General features: G+C 51.0%; 1 protein-coding gene across 3 annotated transcripts in view; it reads right to left on the bottom strand.

Annotated features, from left to right (window-relative positions):
- Positions 1-21,494, bottom strand: part of LDLRAD2 (low density lipoprotein receptor class A domain containing 2) — a 40,223-nt gene extending 18,729 nt beyond the window's left edge. For all 3 annotated transcript variants that reach the window (XM_054009331.1, XM_054009333.1, XM_054009332.1), the window contains exon 1: positions 21,237-21,494. In XM_054009331.1, coding sequence (XP_053865306.1) covers positions 21,237-21,318 — 82 coding nt within the window. In that variant the 5' untranslated portion in view covers positions 21,319-21,494. The remainder of the gene's footprint in view (positions 1-21,236) is intronic.
- Positions 21,495-27,039: the final 5,545 nt, after the last annotated feature.

The raw sequence follows: 27,039 nt of genomic DNA, 5'->3' as shown, positions 1-27,039 counted from the left end.
AGAACAGGAGTACTTGTGGCACCTTAGAGAATTTATTTGAGCATAAGCTTTCGTGGGCTACAGCCCACTTCATTGGATGCATAGAATGGAAAGTGTGTTCCGATGAAGTGGGCTGTAGCCCACGAAGCTTATGCTCAAATAAATTTGTTAGTCTCTAAGGTGCCACAAGTACTCCTGTTCTTTTTGAGATGCTTGCTCATCCAGTTTGGGCTGCAAACTTTCCTTAGGGATTTTTCCTCCTTGCTTGAGCTGCAGGCTTCAGATAGTTGGACTTAAAGAAATTCCAAGCCTCCTCCACATTGAGATCCTTGAGTTCTTCTTGAAGATGTGTTGCTCATGTCCATTCCAATGTAGGTGTGTGTTTGCCCGGAGCACCACCACTGGAAAGTTTTTCCCTCAGTGGTATCCATTGGGTTGGCTCTGGTGCCCCCAGGAGTTGCATCCTCATGGTGTTGGTATAAAGGATCCTGCCACCTTGCCACTCCCTCAGTTACTTCTTACTGCCTGTGATAGTCGCTGGAACTGCTGTTGTCCCTGAGTTTTTCCACAAGTATTTCTTAGTGAACTTTGCTTATTTACTGTACATAATTCTTTTTGTAGTGTTTAAGTTTCAGTTAGTTAGTTAGTAAGTTAGTTAGCTGACCCCGCTTAATGGGTGTGATGCTGTACGGCATATGGGTGACCATTTAGAATATGATTGATACCAATATTACAATATTGCATTGAATCTTACAAAATATGCCATGTAAGGTATTAGTGGAAAAGTTATGATTGGTTAAATATGATAATCAAGTTTGTATCATCTTCGTAGTGCGAGTTATAAATGTGTGGTATATTTGTATATCAAACTTGTGCTGTGTTTCTGAGTGACACTCCAGATTGGCATCACCACTATCCAGCCTGCTTGATGGCCTGTCAAGGGCAATCAGCCGTACAATGAACCCATTGAGAGAAGCCAGGGGCTACAACTGTGAGTCAGCAGGACACCTAGGGTCATGCCTGTGGACAGGGGACTCCAAGTGTTTTTCCAGGCCCATGTGCTGTGAGCTTGTGTTTGGGACAGAGGACGTACAAGCCACATGGCAAAGGATAGAAAAGATGCATCTTCTCTATTTTGTCTTCAATCCGGCTTCTTACCTCTGAAGTAACTTCTCTACAAACCGAAGCTCTGAAAACAGGACTGATAGACCCATCCAAGCTGTGGATGTGTTCCAGAGGGTCTTTCAAGCTAGCAAACTCACCAATGCTGCTAAGATCCTGATATATGGACTCTGAAGTCTTACGTATGTATCTGATGGCTTTGACCATTTAACAACTCTCTTCTCATTCTTTTCTTTTCTAATAAACCTTTAGTTTTAGTTACTAAAGGATTGGCTGGCAACATGATATTTCAGGTAAGATCCAAACTAATATTGACCTGGTAACGTGGCTGGCCTTTGGGGATCAGAAGAATATTTTATAGAGTGTGACAAAGCTCTGTCCTTGTCTTTGTGGGTCCTGCGTTTTCTGACGGATTTCGCTAGCCTCAGAGGCTCATTGTGACCCTCCCCTTAACCCGTCTCTCTCTAGAGACAAGGGTCACAGTCTAATGAGCCATTTTCATCATAAGCTAGCAAGGGAGGTGAGGAGAAGCAACCCTCCCTTGCACAGTCTCTGTTGTCTCCCAGTCATTAATCAGGGGGCAAAGGGGGGAGCCTGGGCCTGCCCTCTACTCCGGTCTCCAGCCCAGGGACCCTAATAGTATCAGCTATGGTAGCTGACCTTTTAGGAACAGGACATGTACAATTCCCTGGGCTACTTCCCCACTGCAGCCCCCACTTCCTCAAGCTCCACTTCACCCTTACCTCAGGGCCTCCTTCCTTCTACCTAGTATGGTGTATACAGCTCAGTCTCTCCAACAGCACAACTTCTCAGCTCCTGGCACATGCACTCACCTGAGTGACTGGGAGGCTTTTTAACTAGTTTCAGGCAGCCCCTGACTGGCTTCAGGTGTCCCAATCAACCTAGCAATCTCCACTGCCTTCTGGAAAGATCTTAATTGGCCCCAGGTGCCTTCATTGACCTGGAGCAGCTGCCATTTACTTATTCTGGTACCAGGGATTTGTTTAACCTGGGGCTAATATATCTATCTCCCATTACTTTTCTATAGCCATCTGGCCTTGCCCCGTCACAATAGTGAGCAGAATTTTTTAAATAACTCCTCACCTGACTGGATCTATTTGTTGATCGGGAGCCAGAGAGCTGGAATGCAATAAAGGGGGCTGGATGATTTCTATTGTTTAGCTTCTTGATAACCAATGTGGGGAATCAGGAGCACAGTTTGTGCCTGGTTGGGGCATCTAACTGCCGTGTTAACCCCCAGTTCTGGGGGAACCTGCTCTCCTTCTGCAGCCTGCCCTGCCCTGGGCATTTTCAGTGTGGGCACCTCGGGTCACAGCAGGGTTAGCCCGAACCTGGTGCCGGGGTATGCCTCGATCCCTGGGGTTTAAGACGTGTGTTGTGCCATAAGCCGATGCCGGTTAGTGACCCACAATCCAGCTGCCTCAAGTGTCCGAGGGAGGCCCACATGCAGGAGTATTGCAGGATTTGCAAGGGCTTCAGGCCCCAAACAAAGAAGGACAGGGATACCAGACTGAAGTTCCTCCTTATGAAGGCAGCGCTTTGTCCTCCTTCAGAGCTGAGTCACACTGACCCGGCACCAAGCACCCCAGCATTTCTAAGGGAGGTGCAGCGCTGTTCTGCTTCTCCGGTGCTGAGGAAGGACTCTGCTTCTATGTTCCAGGACTCCTGGCACCGAAAGTCATCCCTGATGCCAAGGAAGACAACGCCAGAGGATCCGCATTTGAACCGCTTGCAACATGCTCTCAGCTCTACCTATCCTGGAAGGTGGCCTTCCTGGGCACCATTACTTCTGCTAGAAGGGTCTCAGAGATCAAAGCTCTTACTTCAGAATCACTGTACATGGTCTTCTTCAATGACAAGTTTCAGCTATGGCTGCACCCGGCCTTCCTACCAAAGGTGGTCTCACAATTCCATCGTAACCAGGTTATCTTCCTACCAGTCTTCTATCTGAAACCACGTGCTAACAGGGAGGAACAGAGACTCCACTCACGGGATATTAAGTGTGCACTAGTCTTTTACATAAAAAGAATTCAACCTTTTGAGACATGCACTCAGCTTTTAGTAGCCATTGCAGACAGAATTATAGGCCGCCCAGTCTCAGTCCAGAGAATTTCATTGTGGATCACTTCCTGTATCCATACACGATATGACCTGGCAAAGGTCCCAGTTCCTCCGCTGACAGCCCATTCTACAAGGGCTCAAGCATCAGAGGTGGCATTTGTGGGGCAGGTTCCAATTCAGGCAGGGCCAGTGTAACCACTAGGCCAACTAGGCAGCTGCATAGGGTGCCAAGATTTGGGAGTGCCAAAAAGCAAGCCGTGGGAAGAGCATCCCCAGCTCCTGTGGGGCCGTGTGCGCCTGTGGCCACGTGGGGGCTGGGGCTGACCGTGGGGAGGGGCGAGGTGGGCTGCGGAGCCAGTACCAGATTTACCATAGCGCCACTGGTACTATGGCGCCGGGCCCATGGTCCAAAGGGGCCCCGACCAGGCCCGCTCGTCTCCACCTCCCCCCCCCCCCCGCCGTGGGGGCAGAAGCTTAGTGCTGCCGGCTCCTGCTGCAGCAGGGCAGGCTCTGCCGGCAGCCAAGCTCCTCCCCCGCCTCTTCCCCCAGCGTGCTACGTTCCCTCCCCCCCCCCAGGCCCCCGATCAGCTGTTGGCAGGAGGGAGGGGGAAGAGCGGAGCCACAGCACGCTCACCGCTCCAGGGAGGAGGAGAAGAGGCGTGGTTGGAGCCTTGGGGAAGGGGCTGGAATCGGGACATACCCCCTCCAGCCTCCTGCGTGAGCACCCCCACGACCCCAGCCCACACCCCCAGCCCTCTGCCCACCCTGACCCCTGACCCCCCTCACACACCCTAGCCCCCTGCCCTGACTCCTGCATCCCCCCTCACACCTCCCCAGCCAGCCCCCTGCCTGCCCTGACCCCTGCATCCCCCTCACACACACCCAGCCCCCTGCCCTGACCCCCCCACACACACCCAGCCCCTACCCTGACCCCTGCACTCACCTCACACCTCCCCAGCCCCCTGCCCTGACCCCCCCCACACATCCCCAGCCCCCTGCCCACCCTGACCCCTGCACCCCCTCACACACCCCCAGCCCCCTCCCCTGACCCACCCACACACACCCAGCCCCCTGCACTCCCCTCACACCTCCCCAGTCCCCTGCCCTGACCCACCCACACCCCCTGCCCACCCTGACCCCTGCACCTCCCCCAGCCCTTACTCCTGCATCCCCCCTCACACCTCCCCAGCCAGCCCCTGCCTGCCCTGACCCCTGCACTCACCTCATACACACCCAGCCCCCTGCCCTGACCCCCCCCACACACCCAGCCCCTACCCTGACCCCTGCACTCACCTCACACACCCCCAGCCCCCTGCCCTGACCCCCCACACACACCCAGCCCCTACCCTGACCCCTGCACTCACCTCACACCTCCCCAGCCCCCTGCCCTGACCCCCCCCACACATCCCCAGCCCCCTGCCCACCCTGACCCCTGCACCCCCTCACACACCCCCAGCCCCCTCCCCTGACCCACCCACACACACCCAGCCCCTACCCTGACCCCTGCACCCCCCTCACACCTCCCCAGCCCCCTGCCCTGACCCCCCCACACACACCCAGACCCTACCCTGACCCCTGCACTCACCTCACACACCCCCAGCCCCCTGCCCTGACCCCGCCACACACACCCAGCCCCTACCCTGACCCCTGCACTCACCTCACACACCCCCAGCCCCCTGCCCTGACCCCGCCACACACACCCAGCCCCTACCCTGACCCCTGCACTCACCTCACACACCCCCAGCCCCCTGCCCTGACCCCGCCACACACACCCAGCCCCTACCCTGACCCCTGCACTCACCTCACACACCCCCAGCCCCCTGCCCTGACCCCGCCACACACACCCAGCCCCTACCCTGACCCCTGCACTCACCTCACACACCCCCAGCCCCCTGCCCTGACCCCCCCCACACACACCCAGACCCTACCCTGACCCCTGCACTCACCTCACACACCCCCAGCCCCCTGCCCTGACCCCCCCACACACACCCAGACCCTACCCTGACCCCTACTCCTCCCCCCACCTCCCCCAGCCCCCTGCCCTGACTCCTGCATCCCCCTCACACCTCCCCAGCCGGCTGAACCCCCCCCCCCCACATCCTGAGCACCAAATGGGAGTTCCTGCACCCCCCCATTCCCACCTGCACCCCTTGCACCAAACAGGAGCTGCCCCATGTAAGCACTTCACAACCCTACCTCCTGCCCCAACCCTGAGCCCCCTCCCTCACCCTAGCTCCTGGCCAGACCCCGCACCTCAACATTTTTTACAATATTTGGAAAGATCATTAAGTGGTCCGTCAAGACCCTCCATGCTTTTCAATTGGTCTGTGGAAAAATAAGTTAGACTACAAGAACAATCAAGGTACCTCACTTTATTTTCATTTACTTGTTATTACTTATAGAAGAAGGATGAAGAAAAAAAGAATGAAAAATGGGGGTGGGAGGAGATAAGAGAGAATGTTCTTTTTCTTGGCTGGGTCCCAAGGAGGGGCCCCAAAAATGGAGCTGAGCACAGGGCCGGGGGGCCCCACTAACTTTAAATCCACCACTGGCTGTCACGTCACATGGGCTGGGGATACTGTGTCAGCTGATCCCCACAGTCTCCAACCTACCTGGGCAGTACAGCAGACATGGCCCTGCCCACTAGCTCAGGGGTCGGCAATCTATGGCACAAGTGCCAAAGTTGGCACATGAGCTGATTTTTAATGGCACACTGCTGCCTGTCGGAGTCCCAAGGACACTCTGCCAGTGAGGGGCAGAGCCCGCGCCGCCCCAGAGAGGAGCCACCTCAACGGCCTGCCTGTGGGCTCCTGCATCTCCTCATCTGGCGAGGAGCCCTGCCCGGGGCATGGAGGGGCCCGCTCACCTGGGCTGCCTGGGTATAGCTGGCCATGGTGGATTGGCGGCGTGCCGGGGGAGCGGGTTGGCTGCCGGACTCGGTCCCAACTCCCGGTGGCAGTAAGCGGGGGCAGTGGAGGCGGGAGAGGCCAGCGTCGGCTGCTGAACATCCCCGGGAGGAGGCGCCCGGCCGCGGCCATGGATCGGTACTTGCTGTTCGTGAGCTGGGAGGAGCGGAGAGCCCCACGGCGCTGAGTGCTAGCAGGTGCAGGCGAGCGGGAATCAATGGTGGCCAGAGAGCCCTGGGGCATGGAGCTCACATAGCTCGGGGTCATGCGCCGCCCGGCGCGGCTCCTCCAGACACAGCCAGAGGGGACTTTCTCACCGGGGGGAGCTAGTTGCGCTCATGCGGTGCACCGTGGGGCCCCGAGTGGGTGAGCCAGTTGGGGGCCGCAGGAGTGGGGGGAGCCCTCTGCCCTGACCCCTCTCACACACACCCAGCCCTGAGCCCTGACCCCCCACACACACACCCAGCCCTCTGCCCTGACCCCCCCACACCCAGCCCCCTGCCCTGATCCCGCCTCACACCCCCAGCCCTCTGCCCTGAGCCCCGCACCCCCCTCCCAAGCCCCTGCCCTGAGCCCTGTACCCCCCTCATACACACCCAGCCCTCTGCTTGACTCCTTCACACACACACCCACGACTTCAGCCCTGACTCTGGCACCCCCACACATACCCAGCACCCCCCCAACACCTGCACCCCCCTCACATGCCCCCAGCCCTCTGCCCTGACTCTTGCACCCCCCCACATACCCAGTGCCCCCACACCCCATGCACCCCCACATCCTGACTCTTGCACCCCCCACATACCCACCCCCACCCTGAGCACCAAACGGGAGCTCCTGCACCCCCCCCACATTCTCACCTGCACTTCTCGCACCAAATGGGAGCTGCCCAGGTAAGTGCCCCACACCCAAATCTCCTGCCCCACTCTGAGCCCCCTCCCTCATTCTAGCTCCTGGCCAGACCCTTCATCCCCAGCCCTGTGCTCAGTGCACTCCCACCCTCAGCTCAGTGCAGAGAGAGGAAGAGAATGGGCCAGAACCAGGGAGAAGGTAGGTACCCACTGTATGTGGGCAGGGCCAGGACCCCAGACCGGCAGCGGGCTGAGCGGGTCCGGCAGCTGGCATCCCGGCTGGCAGGAGCTGGCGGATGGAACCCCTGAGCGGCAGTGGGCTGTGGGGTCCCGGCCACCGGCCCCGCACAGCCTGCTGCCGGTCTGGGGTTCTGGCTGCCGGACCCTTGCCAGCCAGGGTCCCGGCCGCAGGCCCCGCTCAGCCCGCTGCCGGCCTAGGTGAACAGAACCCTAGACCAGCAGTGGGCTGAGTGGGCCGGCGGTGTAAGATCAACATTTTAATTTAATTTTAAATGAAGCCTCTTAAACATTTTGAAAACCTTGTTTATTTTACAATACAACAATAGTTTAGTTATATAATATATAGACTTATAGAGAGACACCTTCTAAGAAACATTAAAATGTATTACCGGCACGCGAAACCTTAAATCAGAGTGAATAAATGAAGACTCGGCACACCACTTTGGAAAGGTTGCCGACCCCTGCACTAGCTCCTCTCCACTCCCTAGCGCACCCACCCCTTGCTTCCCACCACTTAAAGCTTAGCCTTCTCATTTTAAAAATGATTGCTTGCCCCTCCTCTCCCCCCCGCCCCCCGGCTTTTCTGGCAGCCCTGTTGCCAGCAGTCCCAGGCTGGGCATGAGCTCCTTCGCTCGGTACACACACAGACAGGGACACAGACACACCTAGCACACACCCTGCTGCCACACACAGGGACAGACACACACAACCAGCACACCGCCACACACAACCACCTGCTCACACACAGAAACACAACCAGCACACAACCTGCTCACACTCACACAACCAGCACAAAACCTGCTAACACACACAGGGATACACACACAACCAGCACACACCCCACACATGACCACCTGCTCACACACACAAATACAACCAACACACACACTGCTCACACACAGGGACACTTTTACTTTGCAGTCATTGACACAGCAATACATTCGGTTGAAGAAAGATTCACATTGATGCAGCAAGTTAGTTCAGTATTTGGCTTCCTATATGATGTCTACAGTTTACAGATTTTAAGATCCATGCTATGTTGTGCAAAGTGAAAACAATAACAATGTCAACACTGTCAGGTTATTCATTTATTTTCATTAAAGATGTAGACTAAATAATGAAATTAATAATTTTTAAGCCGAACATGTATTAATTCTAATGAACAATGCCACATTATGCAGTATTCATTTTTGAAAGTTTATAATAAGGGATGCTTCAGGAGGAGGGAAGGGGGAGGGGCGCAAGGTGGAAGTTTTGCCTAGTGTGCAAAATATTCTTGAATTCAGGACATCTGTAGAGTGGTGATGTGGTCATCCAGCCACACGTTCAAGTCACACTATGCCATCACCCAGCAAGCTAGAGATGACGCAGGCTTTGGCCGATGGTGCTACACTCAGCATGCCAATGAACTCCAAACCCTCCAGTTGTGCAACTGCTTGGGCGTCACCTCCGTTGGAATGGACATGAGTTGGCACTCAAAGAAAAAACAGTTCCTGACCTTCTGTAACTGTTGTTCTTCGAGACGTGTTGCTCATGTCCATACCAACCCCCACCCCTCTGCCTGCTCCTCTGTCAGAGTTAGCTGGCAAGAAGGAACTGAGGGGGCGGTGGGTCAGTATGGCCCTATATACCATGCCATGAGTGTGTGACTTCAGGAGGTACCAGAACCGACCCGACGGATACCACTGAGGGGAAATCTTTCCAGCGGTGGTGCTTGGGGTGAGCACACAGCTGCATTGGAGTGGATATGAGCAACACATCTTGAAGAACACCAGTTACGGAAGGTCAGAAACAGTTTTTCTTCAGTCCCCAGTCCATTTCCAAACTAATTCCCTTCATTTTTAAAATTTTGCTCTTTTGAAATCAAGGACTCTAGTTGCAGACCTGTTTTCATTTACCCTCCCATTTAGTTTAAACTGAATTAATTCATGATCATTCGAACCAAGGTTGTCCCCTACAACCAATTCTTCTATGAGGTCCTCACTACTTACCAATACTAACTCTAAAACAGCACCACCTCTTGTTGGTACGGTGACTGGTGAAGAAATCTGTCAGCTATCACATCCAGGAATATCTGGGTCCCACCACTATTAGTAGCACTTGTCCTCCAGTCTCTATCTGGGAAGTTAAAGTATCCCATAATCACACAATTCCTGATAGTGTTTATTTCATTAAAATATTAAAGAGGTCTCTATCCATATCCAAATCAGATCCTGGAGGTCTGTACCAGACACCAAACTCTATCCCAGTGGAGCTTCTGCTGGTCCCATTGATGCTCTGACTCTAGCAAAACTGGACAGATCCTTGAGAATTTACCCTGGCTGGCATGCAAAGATGAGACTCTCTTGGTAAGCTCCCAGGGATTAGAGGAGCAAAGGAGAGCGGCAAACTTAAGAACATAATAACGGCCATATTGGCCAGACCAAAGGTCCATCTAACCCAGTATCCTGTCTTCCGACAGTGGCCAATGCCAGGTGCCCCAGAGGGAATGAACAGAACAGGGAATCATCAAATGATCCATCCCATGTCACCCATTTCCATCTTCTGGCAAACAGAGGCTAGGGACACCATTCCTGCCCATCCTGGCTAATAGCCATTGATGGACCTATCCTCCATGAATTTATCTAGTTCTTTTTTTAGCCCTATTATAGTCTTGACTTTCACAACATCCTCTAGCAAGGAGTTCCACAGGCTGACTGTGCATTGTGTGAAAAAATACTTCCTTTTGTTTGTTTTAAACCTGTTGACTATTAATTTCATTTGGTGACCCCTAGTTCTTGTTTCAGAGTAGCAGCCGTGTTAGTCTGTATCCGCAAAAAGAACAGGAGTACTTGTGGCACCTTAGAGATTAACAGATTTATTAGAGCATAAGCTTTCGTGGACTACAGCCCACTTCTTCGGATGCATATAGAGTGGAATAAATATTGAGGAGATATATATACACACATACAGAGAGCATGAACAGGTGGGAGTTGTCTTACCAACTCTGAGAGGCCAATTAAGTAAGAGGAAAAAAAACTTTTGAAGTGATAATCAAGCTAGCCCAGTACAGACAGTTTGATAAGAAGTGTGAGAATACTTACAAGGGGAGATAGATTCAATGTTTGTAATGGCTCAGCCATTCCCAGTCCTTATTCAATCCTGAGTTGATTGTGTCTAGTTTGCATATCAATTCCAGCTAGTTTTTGTGTTATAAGAAGGAGTAAATCACACTTCCTTATTACTTTTTCCACACCAGTCATGATTTTATAGACCTCTATCATATCTCCCCTTAGTCATCTCTTTTCCAAGCTGAAAAGTCCCAGTCTTGTTAATCTCTCCTCATATGGAAGCTGTTCCATATCCCTAATCATTGTTGTTGGCCTGGTCTGAAGCTTTTCCAATTCCAATATATCTTTTTTGTGATGGGGTGACCACATCTACATGCAGTATTCAAGATGTGGGCAGACCATGGATCTATAGAAGTGGCTTCTATCCTCTGGGAGAAAGACAAACATGGCACATCCTGTGCAGGTCACAACAGCTGATTGCTCACTATCCATATTGTCTTCCTTCTAAGAACCTCTTCAGATGTATTTACTGCTCACAGAAGCCTGAAAGGCAAAAACTCTGTGGGAATGCCCCCCAGGCGAACTCCCAGGCAAAATCCCTCTGTTTGCTTCTCCTCTATTTGCAGCTCACTCTGTTCGCAACTGGCTGCTTTTTTACAAGGCTGCTGTCTCAAAGCAGTTGCCCTGGCTCAAAGCCTTCCCTCCAATCAACCACTCAAGGCCCACCTGTAAGAAAGCACTCCCAATTCACACTTTTCAAACAAACAAACACACGGTCAAACAGTCCCTACAACTAGTACCAGTCAAACAAATAGTCACAGCAGATAGACACTCGGATATTCACCCCACCAACTCACAACACAGCTCCCCTAATGTAGGGTTACCATACGTCCGGATTTTCCCGGACATGTCCGGCTTTTTGGGCTCCAAATCCCCGTCCGGGGGGAAATCCCAAAAAGCCGGACATGTCCGGGAAAATCGGACATGCGGTGCTGGGCCGGCGGCTTGGGTGCCGGGCCGGGGGCTCGGGGGCTCCGCCGGCGGTGCTCGGGGGGCCCGGTGCCGGGCCGGGCCGGGGGCTCGGGGGGCCTGGCCGGCGGTGCCGGGCCGGGCCGGGGGCTCGGGGGCTCGGCCGGCGGTGCTCGGGGGAGCCCGGTGCCGGGCCGGGCCGGGGGCTCAGGGGGCCTGGCTGGCGGTGCCAGGCCGGGCCGGGGGCTCGGCCTGCGGCTCGGGTGCCGGGTGCTGGGCCAGGGGCTCGGGTGCCGGGGGCTCGGCCGGCGGTGCTTGGGGGGGCCCGGTGCCGGGCCGGGGGCTCGGGGGGCCCGGCCGGCAGCTCGGGGGCTCGGGTGCCGGGGGCTTGGGTGCCAGGCCGGGGGCTCGGGTGCCGGGTCGGGGGCTCGGCCGGCGGTGCCGGGCCGGGGGCTCGGGGGACGGGCTGGGGACCTGCAGTGCCGGGGGCCGGGGGTGGGCCGCGCCTCCTCCCCCCACACCCCCCCCTTACCTGCTTCAGGCTTCCCGCGACTCAAATGTTCGCGGGAAGCAGGGGAGGGGGCGGAGACTTTGGGGAGGGGGCGGGGTTGGGGCGGGAGCGTGGGCGGGGCTGGGGGCAGGGTGGGGCCCCTTTAAAGTGTCCTCCTTTCGGAGGCACTAAATATGGTAACCCTACCCTAATGCAGCACTCACTGTAGATCCTCTCGGATGGTTCCAAGGTAAACTCCCTCTGTTTGCTTCTCCTCTGTTCGCAGCTCACTCAGTTTGCAACTCGCTGCTTTTTTATAAGGCTGCTGGCTCGAAGCAGTTGCCCCGGCTCAAAGCCTTTTGTATCTTCTGCAAATTTTGCCACCCCACTGTTTACTCCTTTTTCCAGATCATTTATGAATATGTTGAATAGGATTGGTCCCAGCACAGATCCCTGGAGGACACCACTATTTACCTCTCTTCATTCTGAAAACTGACCATTTATTCCTACCCTTTGTTTCCTGTTTTTAATTCATTACTGATCCATGAGAGGACCTTCCCTCTTATCCCATGACAGCTTACTTTGCTTAAGAGCCTTTGGTGAGGGACCCTGTCAAAGGCTTTCTGAAAATCTAAGTACCCTATATCCACTGGATCCCCTTGTCCATATGTTTGTTGACCCTTTCAAAGAATTCTAATAGATTAGTGAGGCATGATTTCCCTTTACAAAAGCCATGTTGACTCTTCCCCAACAAATTATGTTCATTTATGTGTCCAACAATTCTGTTCTTTATTATAGTTTCAATCAGTTTGCCCGGTACTGGAGTCAAGTTTATTGACTTGTAATTGCCAGGATCACCTCTGGAGCCCTTTTAAAAAATTGGTGTCACATTAGCTATCCTCCAGTCATCTGGTATGAAGCTGATTTAAATAATAGGTTACAGACTACAGTTAGTAGTTCTGCAATTTCACATTTGAGTTCCTTCAGAATGCTTGGGTGAATCCCATCTGGTCAGGTGACTTATTACTGTTTAATTTATCAATTTGTTCCAAAATCTCCTCTAATGACACCATAATCTGATACAGTTCCTCAGATTTGTCACCTAAAAAGAATAGCTCAGGTTTAAAATCTCCCTCAGATCCTCAGCCGTGAAGACCAATGCAAATAATTCATTTAGTTTCACTGCAATGGCCTTATTGTCCTTGAGTGTTCCTTTAGCATCTCGATCGTCCAGTGGCTCCACTGGTTGTTTAGCAGCTTCCTGCTTCTGATGTACAGTAGTTAACATGGTTTTTTTTGCTATTACTTTTTGAGTCTTTGGCTAGGTGTTCTTCAAATTCTTTTTTGGCCTTCCTAATTATATTTTTACACTTCATTTGACAGAGTTTATGCTCCTTTCTATTTTCCTCACTAGGATCTAACTTTTTAAAGGATGCTTTTTTATCTCTCACTGCTTCTTTTATTTTGTTGTTTAGCCACGATGGCACCTCTTTGGTTCTCTTACTATGCTTTTAATTTGGGATATGCATTTAAGTTGAGCCTCTGTTATGGTGTCTTTAAAAAGTTTCCATGCAGCTTGCAGGGATTTCACTTTTGGTACTGTACCTTTTAATTTCTGTTTAGCTAGCTTCCTCATTTTTGTGTAGTTCCCCTTTCTGAAATTAAATGCTACCATGTTGGGCTGCTGTGGTGTTTTCCCTGCCACAGGGATGTCAAATCTAATTATATTATGGTCACTATAGCAAGTGATTCAGTTATATTCACCTCTTGGACCAGATCCTATGCTCCACTTAGGCCTAAATCAAGAATTGCCTCTTCTCTGGTGGGTTCCAGGACTAGCTGCTCCAAGAAGCAGTCACTTAAGGTGTCAAGAAACTTTATCTCTGCATTTTGGAGGACAGGGTCATAATTCAAAATGATCTGGACAAATTGGAGAAATGGTCTGAGTTAAACAGGATGAAGTTTAACAAAGACAAATGCAAAGTGCTCCACTTAGGAAGGAAAAATCAGTTTCACACATACAGAATGGGAAGAGACTGTCTAGGAAGGAGTACGGCAGAAAGGGATCTAGGGGTTATAGTGGACCACAAGCTAAATATGAGTCAACAGTGTGATGCTGTTGCAAAAAAAGCAAACATGATTCTGGGATGTATTAACAGGTGTGTTGTGAGCAAGACATGAGAAGTCATTCTTCCGCTCTACTCTGCTCTGGTTAGGCCTCAGCTGGAGTATTGTGTCCATTTCTGGGCACCACATTTTAAAAAAGATGTGGAGAAATTGGAAAGGGTCCAGAGAAGAGCAACAAGAATGATTAAAGGTCTTGAGAACATGACCTATGAAGGAAGGCTGAAAGAACTGGGTTTGTTTAGTTTGGAAAAGAGAAGACTGAGAGGGGACATGATAGCAGTTTTCAGGTATTTAAAAGGGTGTCATAAGGAGGAGGGAGAAAACCTGTTCATCTTAGCCTCTAAGGATAGAACAAGAAGCAATGGGTTTAAACTGCAGCAAGGGAGGTCTAGGTTGGACATTAGGAAAAAGTTCCTAACTGTCAGGGTGGTTAAACACTGGAATAAATTGCCTAGGGAGGCTGTGGAATCTCCATCTCTGGAGATATTTAAGAGTAGGTTAGATAAATGTCTATCAGGGATGGTCTAGACAGTATTTGGTCCTGCCATGTGGGCAGGGGACTGGACTCGATGACCTCTTGAGGTCCCTTCCAGTCCTAGAATCTATGAATCTATCCCATCCTGATGTCACATGTACCCACTTAATATGGGGATAGTTGAAATCTCCCACTATTGTTGAATTTTTTTTATGTTTATAGTCTCTCTAATCTCCTTGAGCATTTCACAGTCACTATCATCATCCTGGTCAGGTGATCGGTAGTATACTCCTACTGCTATATTCTTATTATTCAAGCATGGAATTACTATCCATAGAGATTCTATGGTACAGTTTGGTTCATCTAAGATTTTTACTTTATTTGATTCTACACTTTCTTTGACATATAGTGCCACTCCCTCCCCAGCATGACCTGTTCTGTCCTTCTGATATATTTTGTACCCTGGTATTACTGTGTCCCATTGATTATCCTCATTCCACCAAGTTTCGGTGATGACTATTATATCAATATCTTCATTTAATACAAGGCACTCTAGTTCACCCTGTGACGTTGCAGTCTATTTGGTTTTATAAAAATATGCTAATGGGTGAATATAATGTAACTGAAATATGCTTCATGCAAAAGGTCTCTTGTAAGGTATCATTGCAAGCTTATAATCTACTGAGTGTGATCATCCTATTTGTATAAATGTACCACTCTTGTATCTGAAACTAGAAATATGAAATATAACTCTGAGGGCCTATTGTAATTATGCAAAGTGTGGGCCATTAATGGTGGTTTGGAATCTTGATTACTCCCATTAACCAGGACCATTGTCTGCAGGTGGCTGTGTTTACCTGTAAGTCTTCCTGTATATGTGTGTGCTGGCAAGTGGGCAATGACATCTTGCAGTGACATGTGATCATGTCACCTGAACTGGAATCCATCTTTAACCTGGTGTCTTTCCATTGAGAAGGAGGGGGTGGGAACCCAGAGAGGGACAAAGGATTCCCGCCTTATGCAAAAGATATATAAAGGGCTGGAACAGAACAAAGAGAAGGGAGCCATCATGAAGAATCCCCTACCTACCACCGGAGCTGGAACAAGAGCTGTACCAGGGGAAAGAATTGTGCCCAGGCCTGGAAGGTGTCTAGTCTGAGGAAAAAACTTTCTAAAGCATCTCTGAGGGTGAGATTATCTGTATTCAGTTTCATTAGACATAGATTTGCACGTTTTATTTTATTTTGCTTGGTAACTTACTTTGTTCTGTCTGTTACTACTTGGAACCACTTAAATCCTACTTTCTGTATTTAATAAAATCACTTTTTACTTATTAATTAACTCAGAGTATGGATTAATACCTGGGGGAGCAAACAACTGTGCATATCTCTCTATCAGTGTTATAGAGGGCGAATAATTTATGAGTTTACCTGTATAAGCTTTATACAGGTGTGACAGGGCAGCACCGCCCCGCACCAGCCCCTGCAGCATCAGGCCAGTAGCACCGACGGCGGAAGTCCTGCCCCATCCGTACTAGGCATGCTCCAAGTGCTCTGGGAGTATAAAAGGAGGGAGTCCCGCTCAGTCTGGGCTGGTGGCTGGAGGGGAAGGACCTGACTGGGAAGCGCCTGTGAAAGACCAGCCACCGCCTGTGAAGGCACCGGGGACGGAAGCCTCTCCAGGACTTGAAGCCCTACTACAGGAGGAACCTGGGGAGGCGACTAACCCGGAGGCCCGCAGGGAACCTAGAGACTCGTGGGAGACCTCAATGCTTAAGCTGGTAGGAAGTGACCCGGGGGGGTATGATGGACTGGTACCTTGCCCCCAGCAAGCCTCAGCGTGTTTCAGTAGGACCCCCCTGCTGAGCCAGGGGCAAGGTCCTATGCCGCAGTTAGGGCCCGGAGGCCTGGGCTCGGCAGAGTGGGATAGACTCCGGCCACTAGGCTGCATTGCCCTGCAAGCTGGGGCAACTCTATGGACTCTGGCCACTAGGCTGCATTACCTGGTAACCAGAGGCACAAACTCTCACAACAGGGTAAAATGGATTTATTTGGGTCTAGACCCCATTGGAAGTTGGGCAGCTGAGTGTTAAAGACAGGAACACTTCTGTTAGCTGCTTTCAAGTAAACCTGCAGCTTTGGGGCAAGTAATTCAGACCCTGGGTCTGTGTTGGAGCAGACGGGAGTGTCTGGCTCAGCAAGACAGGGTGCTGGAGTCCTGAGCTGGCAGGGAAAGCAGGGGTAGAAGTAGTTTGGGCACATCAGGTGGCAGCTCCCAGGGGGGGTTCTGTGACCAACCCGTCACACACCCATCTTATTATTTAAGACTCCTAGCATTGGTATATAAGCACTTAAAAATTTGTCACTTTTTAGTTGTCTGCCACTATGTGATGTAATTGAATGGGACTTTTTTCATTTGACTGTTTCTTATCAGATCCTGCCTGTATTTTATCATCTACCATCCTCTCCTCCTTACTAGGACATAAAGAATCTCCATTAATAGATCTTCCCCTAAGGGATGTCTCTGTCCAAACCACGTGCTCCTCCATATCTGTTTAATTTCCCCCAGCCCTTAGTTTAAAAGCTTAGCTGGCTCCATGAACTGAAGATCATTTTCCGAGCGGGCGTGTCCAGCTCTGTTTTGGGTCCTTCACAAGGAGAGCAAGAGCTGCAGTGGATGGTGTCCACACACACGTCCCCGCCATGGCATTGCAGTTACACACCGAGCCCTGAACAATGCTGCTCTGTGCCTCTGGGAGCCCACACAGTGAAGAATTTACACATCTGGGAAGCGCTGGGGAGGCATTTTATGGTGCCAGCATATGTCCGCTCGCCTGCTTGTCAATGCCAAAGGGCTGTGTCTCCTTGATGCCATAACATCTTGTTTCCTATGCAGGTGATCTTTATCCAATTACATCTCAAATTATTGGCTGAGACAGCTCTTTTGGAGCAATAAGCCCTGCAGCCTGCTGTTGAAATACCCTTTGAAGTTGTACAGTGGAGCTTACTTTGCAGAGGGATGAGGGCTTGGCTCCTCCAAAGCCTTCAGCAGCGATTTCCCCAGCAGTGAAGGGGGGCTGGTTAGATTGTCCAGATGATTTTGGGTACAGAGAAGCAGATCAGGTTTTTAGCTCTGGCATTACCTAGGGAGGTGGTGGAATCTCCTTCCTTAGAGGTTTTTAAGGCCCGGCTTGACAAAGCCCTGGCTGGGATGATTTAGTTGGGGATTGGTCCTGCTTTGAGCAGGGGGTTGGACTAGATGACCTCCTGAGGTCCCTTCCAACCCTGAGATTCTATGATTGTTTTAGGCTAGGGTTTAGGGTCAAAGCCAAATCAGGACTAGGACTTGTGTTTGGATTTGACTCAGGGAAATCTCAAACTGATCTTCTAATATTTTGGCCCAAAACATGTAAAACTGTCTGACCTGGTGAGATCTGAGCCATCTTGAGTGGTGCAGCTCGCACAAGACCAGCTGTTCTAATAAGATTTCAGCCGGGTGGGAATTCGAACTAGAGAAATCCAACCCCACCTGAAACACAGGGGGGACTGGATTGGAGGTGCCAGTTCGGATCCATGTCTGGGTGAATCCTGGCCCCACTGACATCAATGGCAAAACTTCCTATGGGACCAGGATTCCCTCTCTAATTTTTTACAGCAAGTCCATTACAGCAGAGAAAACCTTGAACGGGTTAAACATTCTGTACTGTGCTCTGGCGCCCAGTGTGGGGCAGCCAGCACACACAGAGTTACCCAGAGGATAGGACATGGTGATGAGGGCACTCCAAACTCTCCTGGGGTCTATGTGCCCTTGTCCACCTGCCCACGCACCCAGGCGTGCTGGAACACTGTATAGTGGGGTGCTGAGAACCATTGAACCAAACTGTAAACCCCAGATATGATGGAAACCACTTCAAGCCAGGGGATGCGGCAGTTCCAGCACATATGCACCGACCTACGCCCTCCCCTCCCAGTGTAGCCTGTGCCCCTCTCAGATGCTTCCTTGAGGAAGATGTCTTTCTTTCTGTTGACCCCAGTTCATTCCAGTTCCCAGGGGAAGGGAATGGAGGAAACAACCCTGCAAAGTGAACTTCACTGAAACCCAGAGGAAATGGGTTGTGATGGAATTTCCTTCATCACCTCCAAACACTTCCCCGCTTTTCCTCATGGGTATTAAAGTACTAAATCCAACACAAGAAAGCACCTACCGCTCTGTAGCGGGGTGAACACCCACTCCTGCCTGGGAAGGGTTAAAGCCAGCCCTGCAGAGGGCTGGGGCTGTGGAAGAAAAACTACCTAGGCTGATTGGGGAAGTAGCCCCAGCTGGCCAGTATAAAGAGGCTGGGAGCCAGAAGCTCAGCAGTCTCTCTCTGCATTCAGAGAGAAGGGCTTGGCTGCAGGGAGCTTGAGACAGGGTGCCTGAGTGGAGCAGGGCTGGGGAAAGGCAGAGGAGCTGGGGAGCTCCAGCCTGGAAAGCCCCAGGGTGTGGCCTAGCATTGGGCTAAAGGTACTGGGGGTTGCAGAGGGCAGCCCAGAGATAGGCCAAGGCAGCAGGTCCCAACCTCCCTTGCCAGTGATGAGTGGCTGACACTGCAGTCTGCCCCAGGGAGTGGGGGCTAGTTGGTGACTGGCAGTAGCCTTACACTGTGGTGAGGTGGGGTTAGTGGGCGGGGGTTCCCCTGGGAGGGGAGACCCAGTGTGTGTGAGTACTGCCAGGGGACAAGGGGCACCGGGGTCCTGGGAGGGAGTGGATCACCGGCCTGTAGAGGGCGCTTTGGAGGCTGGATCGAAATGATTCCCCAGACAACCAGCAGGAGGTGCCGCAGGGGTGAGTCCGGCCCACTTACGTGCTCCTACCCCAAAGGGTTTGACTCCTGGACTCCGCTCTAGAAACACCCTCTTAATATTTCCACCTCCTGATGGGGAGCCACCACTTCCAAACTAACATTTGCTTAGGCCAGTAAGATTACTGGGCTGGTGAATTACATGCAATGAATGCGTTCATTCTCTATGGTAAGATAGCTATTGATAATTCTAGCAGTACAGCTCCACAATGGACAATAGATAGCTTTCTGTCTATGGTGCTGCTAAGGCACCTGTCACTGTCTTGGCTAACCAGACCTGGATGTGACAGAGAGCCAAAAGCAGCACTTGGTCACACCTATACAAGCTCCTTGTGCAGTTTACTGGGGCTGCACAAGGGTGAGAGAGGGCTGCATTCAGCCACAGGACTAAAGTCAAAATGCTGCTCTCCAGTCCACACTGTGGATCTCTTACCCATGCCGCAGAACAGAGGGGAAAATTTTGTTCCAAGGCAAATTAATAGGTTCTACCTACTCAGTCATGTTTCCCTGGACAGAAGATGCCATGTAGGACTCATACTGCCTGGCTGGACTCATTGAGCCTGATTTTCCTCTAATTTCCACCAGTTTCACACTGGTGGGACTCCATTAACTAGAGCAGTTACTCCTGATTTGCACCTGCAGAAGTGATGGTAACAGTGATTCTTCTTGCACGGTGAATGAGAGTTTGGACTCAACACCCTAGGAAAAATATTAATTTCAAACAGTCTGCCAAGTAGCTGTATGTGAATGCCAACGTGTCATTGCACAGCTCAGCACAACATCAGGGCCCTTGAAGTGTGCCAAGTGTCTTCCATGCTTAGAAAGGTCGCAACTAGCAGTGAGGAGACACAGGCAAATACACACAGGGGCACAGCCAATCATGATTTGGGAAACTACTGATAGTCACCTGCTAGCCACAGGTGCCTGTCTACCCTCAGACCATATGAATCATTCAGTATTATGCAGCCGCCTTTTAAACCAGGAAAAATAGCAGCATCTGTGTAGGCCATGCACATATCTCTCACCATCCTAGTGAAACTGTTTAGCTCTCACCTATGCGAAGATAGGAAGGAGTGTGGCTACAGTGCATGTCAGATATGCACTTTAGATAGGGTTACCATACGTCCGGATTTTCCCGGACATGTCCGGCTTTTGGGGGCTCAAATCCCCGTCCGGGGGGAAATCCCCAAAAGCCGGGCATGTCCGGGAAAATCGGGAGGCTCGGCCGGGGCCTCTTTGTGCGGGGCCGGGGGCATGGTGCCGGGCCGGGAGCCGGGCCCGCGGGTCGGGGAGCCGGGCCGGGGTCGGGGAGCCGGGCCCGCGGGGCGGGGAGCCGGGTCGGGGGGCTGGGGGCTGGGCCGGGGTCGGGGGGCCGGGCCCGTGGGGCTGGGAGCCGGGCCGGGCCCGCGGGTCGGGGAGCCGGGCCGGGATTGGGGGGCCGGGCCCGCGGGGCGGGGAGCCGGGCCGGGATCGGGGGGCCGGGCCCGCGGGGCGGGGAGCCGGGCCCGCGGGTCGGGGAGCTGGGCCGGGGTCGGGGGGCTGGGGGCCGGGGGGCCGGGCCCGTGGGGCTGGGGGCCGGGCCCGCGGGTCGGGGAGTCGGGCCGGGATCGGGGAGCCGGGCCGGGGTCGGGGGGCCGGGCCCGCGGGGCTGGGAGCCGGGCCGGGATCGGGGAGCCGGGGGCCGGGCCCGCGGGGCTGGGAGCCGGGGGGTGCGCCGGGCCGCCGGGGGTGGTCGGCCGGGGCCGGCACCCCAGGGCCCGAGCCGACCCAGGCTGGAGCCGCCGGGGGAGCCAGCCTGGGCTGAGCTGGGCTGGGCCGCACTTCCTCCCCCCCCCACCCACCCCCCCTTACCTGCTTCAGGCTTCCCGCGAATTAAATGTTCGCGGGAAGCAGGGGAGGGGGCGGAGACTTTGGGAGGGGGCGGAGTTGGGGCGTGGGCGTGGGCGGGGCCCCCAGGAGTGTCCTCCATTAGGAGGGACAAAATATGGTAACCCTACTTTAGATTCAAGTGTAAAGTCAGGTTTCTACTAGTAAACCAAACAGAGAGCCCGAGTTCTGGGTCAGCCCAGCTGGGGAGCAAAAGAAGCAGTCTGGAAAAACCACCATACCTGTTTCTATGGATGAGACCTCCAAGGCCGTGAAGTTCAGCAGAACCAGCCACTTTGATAGCATATGCAAGTGTCCCCCCATCTTCGTGTTTCCTTTTTCAGGAGCCCCAAATCCCAACTAGCAGTGAGGAAGTACCGGCCAGGCCAGCAGCAGCTGCTAGACTGAGGAGTGTGGTGACCTCCTAGCTTTCAGTGAGCAAATCAAGCTGGAGGTTGCTGTGACATGGGAACAAAGGGGAGCAGCTGATCTGCTCATTGCGAAAGGCAGCAGCCCCGGTTGTTGATTAAAAGGCAGAGGACTTCTTTCTTGTCTAGGCACAATGACTCCTAGAGCTTTACTTTTGTCCTTGCTTCAGTCTGCTTTTTATGGTCAGGATTTGTGTTGGTGGGTAGTCATGGCAACTATGGGAATTTGATGGAGCAGTAGAAGAGCCAAGGGGAACAATAAAACATGCTGCCCTAGGAACCTCCAATCCATTACAAGACTAAAAGGCATCTATATGGTGCCAGCAAACCGACATGGACAATATCTAGCCAGTGAGGATGAGGGCACAGCTGCTGGGCATGGACATGCCACAGCCCTAACAAGATAGGTATTCGGAGATCCAGGCTGAAAAGGATGGGCTCAGGACTGATTTAGAACTGATGGAAACTACTCAGGCCCTGATTCCGTTAGGTGCTTGAGCACTCCCATCAACGCCGCTGAACACCCCTTCCCCTTGGCTGCCCCAAGCACCTGCTTGTTGGGCTTGTGCCTGGAGCTGGCCCTGGCCAAAAGTGAAATCCCTGCAAGCTGCATGGAAACTTTTTAAAGACACCATAACAGAGGCTCAACTTGCATATCCCAAATTAAAAGCATAGTAAGAGAACCAAAGAGGTGCTATTGTGGCTAAACAACAAAGTAAATGAAGCAGTGAGAGATTAAAAAAGCATCCTTTAAAAAGTGAAAGTTAGATCCTAGTGAGGAAAATAGAAAGGAGCATAAACTCTGTCAAATGAAGTGTAAAAATATAATTAGGAAGGCCAAAAAAGAATTTGAAGAACAACTAGCCAAAGACTCAAAAAGTAATAGCAATTTTTTTTTAAAGTACTGTACATTAGGAGGAGGAAGCCTGCTAAACAACCAGTGGGGCCACTGGATGATTGAGATGCTAAAGGAGCACTCAAGGACAATAAGGCCATTGCAGTGAAACTAAATGAATTCTTTGCATCAGTCTTCATGGCTGGGGACATGAGGAGATTTTAAACCTGACCCATTCTTTTTAGGTGACAAATCTGAGGAACTGTATCAGATTGTGGTGTCATTAGAGGAGGTTTTGGAACAAATTGATAAATTAAACAGTAATAAGTCACCTGACCAGATAGGATTCACCCAAGAGTTCTGAAGGAATTCAAATGTGAAATTGCAGAACTTTGTAATGTGGAAGCAGAGAAAGAACTGACAGGAAGGGGATTGCAATGCATGACAGTTCGTTAGCAAGAGTCAGGCTAACTGTAACCCTAATAACGCGAGATTTGTAGAAGTGAGGAATGTGTGAGGCGAGTGGGAAAGAACTGTGTGAGAAGTTGTTGCGACCTTGTGTAGATAATATAATATAGACTATAGACTAAGAGTCTACATTAGTGAGCAAAACAAGATATCAGAATGACCTTTGTATAAACAAAATGCAGCTGTTGCTCATTATTGTCTGTAACAAAAGGTATAAATGCTTGCTGTAATTGTTTACCTGTCGAGAGACCTGTTTAGCTCTCTCCCTCTATGCAATTGATAGAGAGAAAATAAAGTATCTGACTTGCTGTACCCAAACAAAAAGTGAGAACTCGGTTATTCTCCGACAATTTGGGGGCTCGTCTGGGATGGCAACATCCACAGAGGCACCGGCAGCTGCTACGGATCATTTCCCTTCAAATCCCATGGCGCCACAATAGAGGTAGGAGACCTTTTGAAATCTCTATTGGGGTGTCGGAGGAGGACTGTCCCTGGGGCCGTCTGTCCCTGTTGGGCTCACGCCATCCTAACTTATTGACTGTGCAGCAAGATCAGATGCAGAGCGGTTCTGGGGAATTGTTTTGCCATCCCCATAAGGTAGTTGTATGCGGTTCTGGGGAACTGTTAGTTTGGCCGCCCCCATATGCATAAGAGAGATGCATAGGTATGCACTGGTGCTGAGGGGTTGTTACTGCCTCAAGAGGGGTTGTTACCGCCTCCTAGTGTATTGAGTCCGGACATGAGGTACAGATGCATCGTGGTATTTGGAGATAGAGAGGGGGGGGGGTGTGAATTGAGAGTTACCGGAAGACGCCCAGAGTACTCTGCAAAGTCTTTTGGCTCGTGACCAGAACTACTCTAACGCAAGCCCGGTAACTAGAGGATCTTTTAGGAGATCCGACCCACGGTGGGCTAACTCGGCCTGGCATCGTCCGGCAAGGAGGCTACCTGGGTCTAGGAGTGTGTGAACCCATCTTCCCTCCCCTTTTCCTCTCTGTGTGAGCCACTGACAGTCTGATCATCTCACTGGATGCAACGAGAGTAAGCGGCGCCGTCTCTCAGACTAGCCAACACTCTTTGCTGAAGGGAGGTGTAGGAGGGTCGTGGCCATCCTCGTTAGCCTCTCCTGTGTGAGTACCCTGTAGGGAGAGATCCTTAGTTTATGTGTCGCTAGAGCAGACAGGGCATCCTCCCTGTGTGTGTGATTGGAAAATGGGTGGGGGACAGTCTAAGGATTCCCTCTCACCCCCTAAAGGTGTACCCCAGCTTATTTCATGTACGTACATTATGGTCCTAAAACCTGCAGGTATTTAGAGAATTGGAATCATTACACGCGTGAAAATTCATCTAAACAATGCCCACTAAAAGGTACCTTCAATCTAGATAAGATCATACATCTCAGAGGAGCTTTTAATCACCAAAAAGCCTCTGACACACAATGGGAGCAATTTGTCTATTGAGGAAAGGAACGGGTTAATTTGAAATTCAGCTTGGTCCAGAGATAAAGAGAGTTAATCTGCGTTCAAGGTCAAGAATCAACGCAGACCAGGCTAAGTACAAAGAAAAACTGCTTTCGGCCCCAGCTGGCTGTGGAAAAAAAAATATAGACCTAGTCAAACCAAAGGCAATACAAGTTACAGTGCTGAGATTACATTTGCAAAGCTTAACTGTCCAGTGAGATCCAACAGTCTGCCTTTGCCACCCTGGAGCTGGCGTGGTTTGGGGACGCTGAAGAAGCCACAGGCAGCCGGCCTGGACTGGAATCACTGAAAAGACGCCCCAGGAGACCCCAGGGCGTAAAAGAACTGCCCTCCCAAGAGAGGAAGCAAGTTGGAGATTGCACAGCGCCTTCTCTGAACGTTATACACGTACGTGGCCAGTCTGGATGTACGTGTGTGAGTATGAAAGTGTGCCTACTCTCAGCCGCAGTAAGTCTGAGAACCGGAGAGGGATTTAGCATTCCTCTCTCCACCCTGGTTGACTGGGAAGGGTGTCAGGTGGATCTACCCCAGTCGTAGCAGGACTGGGCAATAGAGAAATTGGAGAAAAGGGAAGAGTTGTGTACTTGATAACTAGAATTGAGCAATTAAGAGCATAGATCATGAACCAGGCAGCAACTCAAACCTACGCCCAGGGCAAGTTGCAAGCCTTGAGACAGGACTTCCAGGCAGAAAAGGAAGCACTGGCTAAGCAAGTACTGGTCCTTCAGGGACTTGTCAGAATTTAACCATTTGTGTTTGCATATACTGTAACAGCAGTGTGTTTGCCACAAGAGAAAATTGAATAGTTAAACGCCAATGGGCCATGCGTTTTGCCCAGGTGGCAAGCCTCACGAGGGAGGACTCGGATAGCCTTGTGAGTAAGAATGTTTAAGGGAAGAGACCAGGAAGGGTGGGGGCTAGTTGACAAGCCCACCCTCCTAGCTAAATTGGTAGTGAAAAAGCCAGTGCCCATGGAAGGGACGGTTCAGCGAGAAAAGCAGGATCGGGACCAAGCGGGCAGGCAACCAATAGAGAGATTGGAAAACAGGTTGGAAACTTTGAGGGCATAGTGGAAGGAAAGGAGTAAATAATTATAAGCATGGGGATTTCAAATCCCCAGGATAATAATTGGAATGGTAAAATGTGTGAAAGATAGAGTCTTTGTACCAAGGTGCAAGGCTCTCCTTTTCTTCTGCAGAATAAAGCAACTCTTCCTCGTCCCTGTCTGGCTGTTATTGGCTCTCAGCTAGGTGGACCCGATATTTCAGTGACTGTTTCTGGCAACTCCGCTGGGACTCTCCTAGCTCAGACATTGGACTCCGGACGGCTGCGGCGAACTGGGAACGGTGCCAACGGGGTGTTTTGCCCCTTTTCTCTGCTTCACCGCAGCCCCCCTGGGGTTCGTGTTCCGATAAGGTGACTCCTAATAGGATAAGGAGACACTGTCTGGTTCTGTTTTGGTTAACCGGTTAATGAATTTCTGTCTTATACATTTGGGCGTTAGGTGTGTGGACAGAACTGAGCCTCTCATTCATAATTCCTCAGAGTGGAAGCCATCGCATGCGATAAAGCTCTGAGGTCGAATTAGGATCCTTCTGTCCCGTCCCCTGTAGCGGTCAGTATTAGTAGAAATTCCTGTAATAGGATCCTATTAGGCCATAATTCCCTCTGTTCTCTGTGTAATTCTCTGTTAGAGTGTCAGCAGGCAGATGGGTGGGTCTCTGGTCTCTGGTCAAACCCTCTGAGGATAGCCCTTTGGATTATATGTTAAGTAAATGGCCTTTACCCGGTGTTCAAAAAAGAAATAGTTACACCTTGTGTAGAAATTGATGTGGCTAGTGTTGTGGAAATTGAATTGTGGAGAGGATGTGCATTTTCCCCAAAACATGTGCAGTGTATATTGTAGTAGAGGTAAAAGAAATGCAAACCTACCAATATAGGTTGTGTTGTCTCTTTCAGATCACTGGGTGTTTGAAAGCAGGAGTTAGAAGTAAAAGGCATTTAAAAGTCTGGGAAAGTTAATTGTGTCCTTTTTTTTTTTTTTTTTTAAGTAAGAATCTTTAAGCTGTGGATAGCTTTGGATCTGGAAGCAAGCCAGAAAGCATCTGTATTAATGCAATTTTCTAACTAATAAGGTAGAAGCCACTGAAACCTGGGCTGCCTGTGAAACAAATACAAGGAAATATGGGGTAATTCCTCTGTTTTGCCTAAAATCAACAAGAGTATGTGTATATAAAGGAAATATTTTAAGCAATGACTGACTGCCCAGAAGGGGTAGACCTCTGGTCTTTTGTCTTTCAGATCATCAGAGAAAACGGATGCCAGCTGAACAGTATTCAATGTACCATGCATTTACTGGTACAATAGGAATTATTTTTGTGTCCTGTCTTGTGGCCAGAATTGTTGTTTAATATTTTCATAAGACAGTCTAATTCAAAATTAAATAGAAGGGTTAAATCAAAAAGCAGATACTTGTTTTATTCAACTTGGAATACAAAGTGTTTGGATAAATCAGGAAAATGTGATATACTAAAGTCTAATACATTTGCTTAAGTAAGAAAAAGAAACTTCATTGGCCAGATTTCTTTTAATTGAAAAATTTTTGTTAAAATTTGCATACCAACAGTCTTTGGAAGCAAGGATATGGAAGGTTAACCCATTCCCCATATTGCCCATGGGATCCTTCTGGCTACCTCAGATTTCTAGCCAGAGGGCTGCGGAGGGAGGAAAGCTATTGGACACCAGAGATTGTACCGAGTAAGTGGACTCCTCAAAAGTGGGTGTTCTCGTCCTGGCTTGTTGCTCCACAGCTCTGTAATAAAGTTATTTTACT

This window comes from Malaclemys terrapin, chromosome 19 (genome assembly GCF_027887155.1).
Source record: "Malaclemys terrapin pileata isolate rMalTer1 chromosome 19, rMalTer1.hap1, whole genome shotgun sequence".
Taxonomy (NCBI): Eukaryota; Metazoa; Chordata; order Testudines; family Emydidae; genus Malaclemys; species Malaclemys terrapin.
The sequence above is the reverse complement of the archived record's forward strand: the minus strand, read 5'-3'. Positions and strand labels throughout refer to the sequence as shown.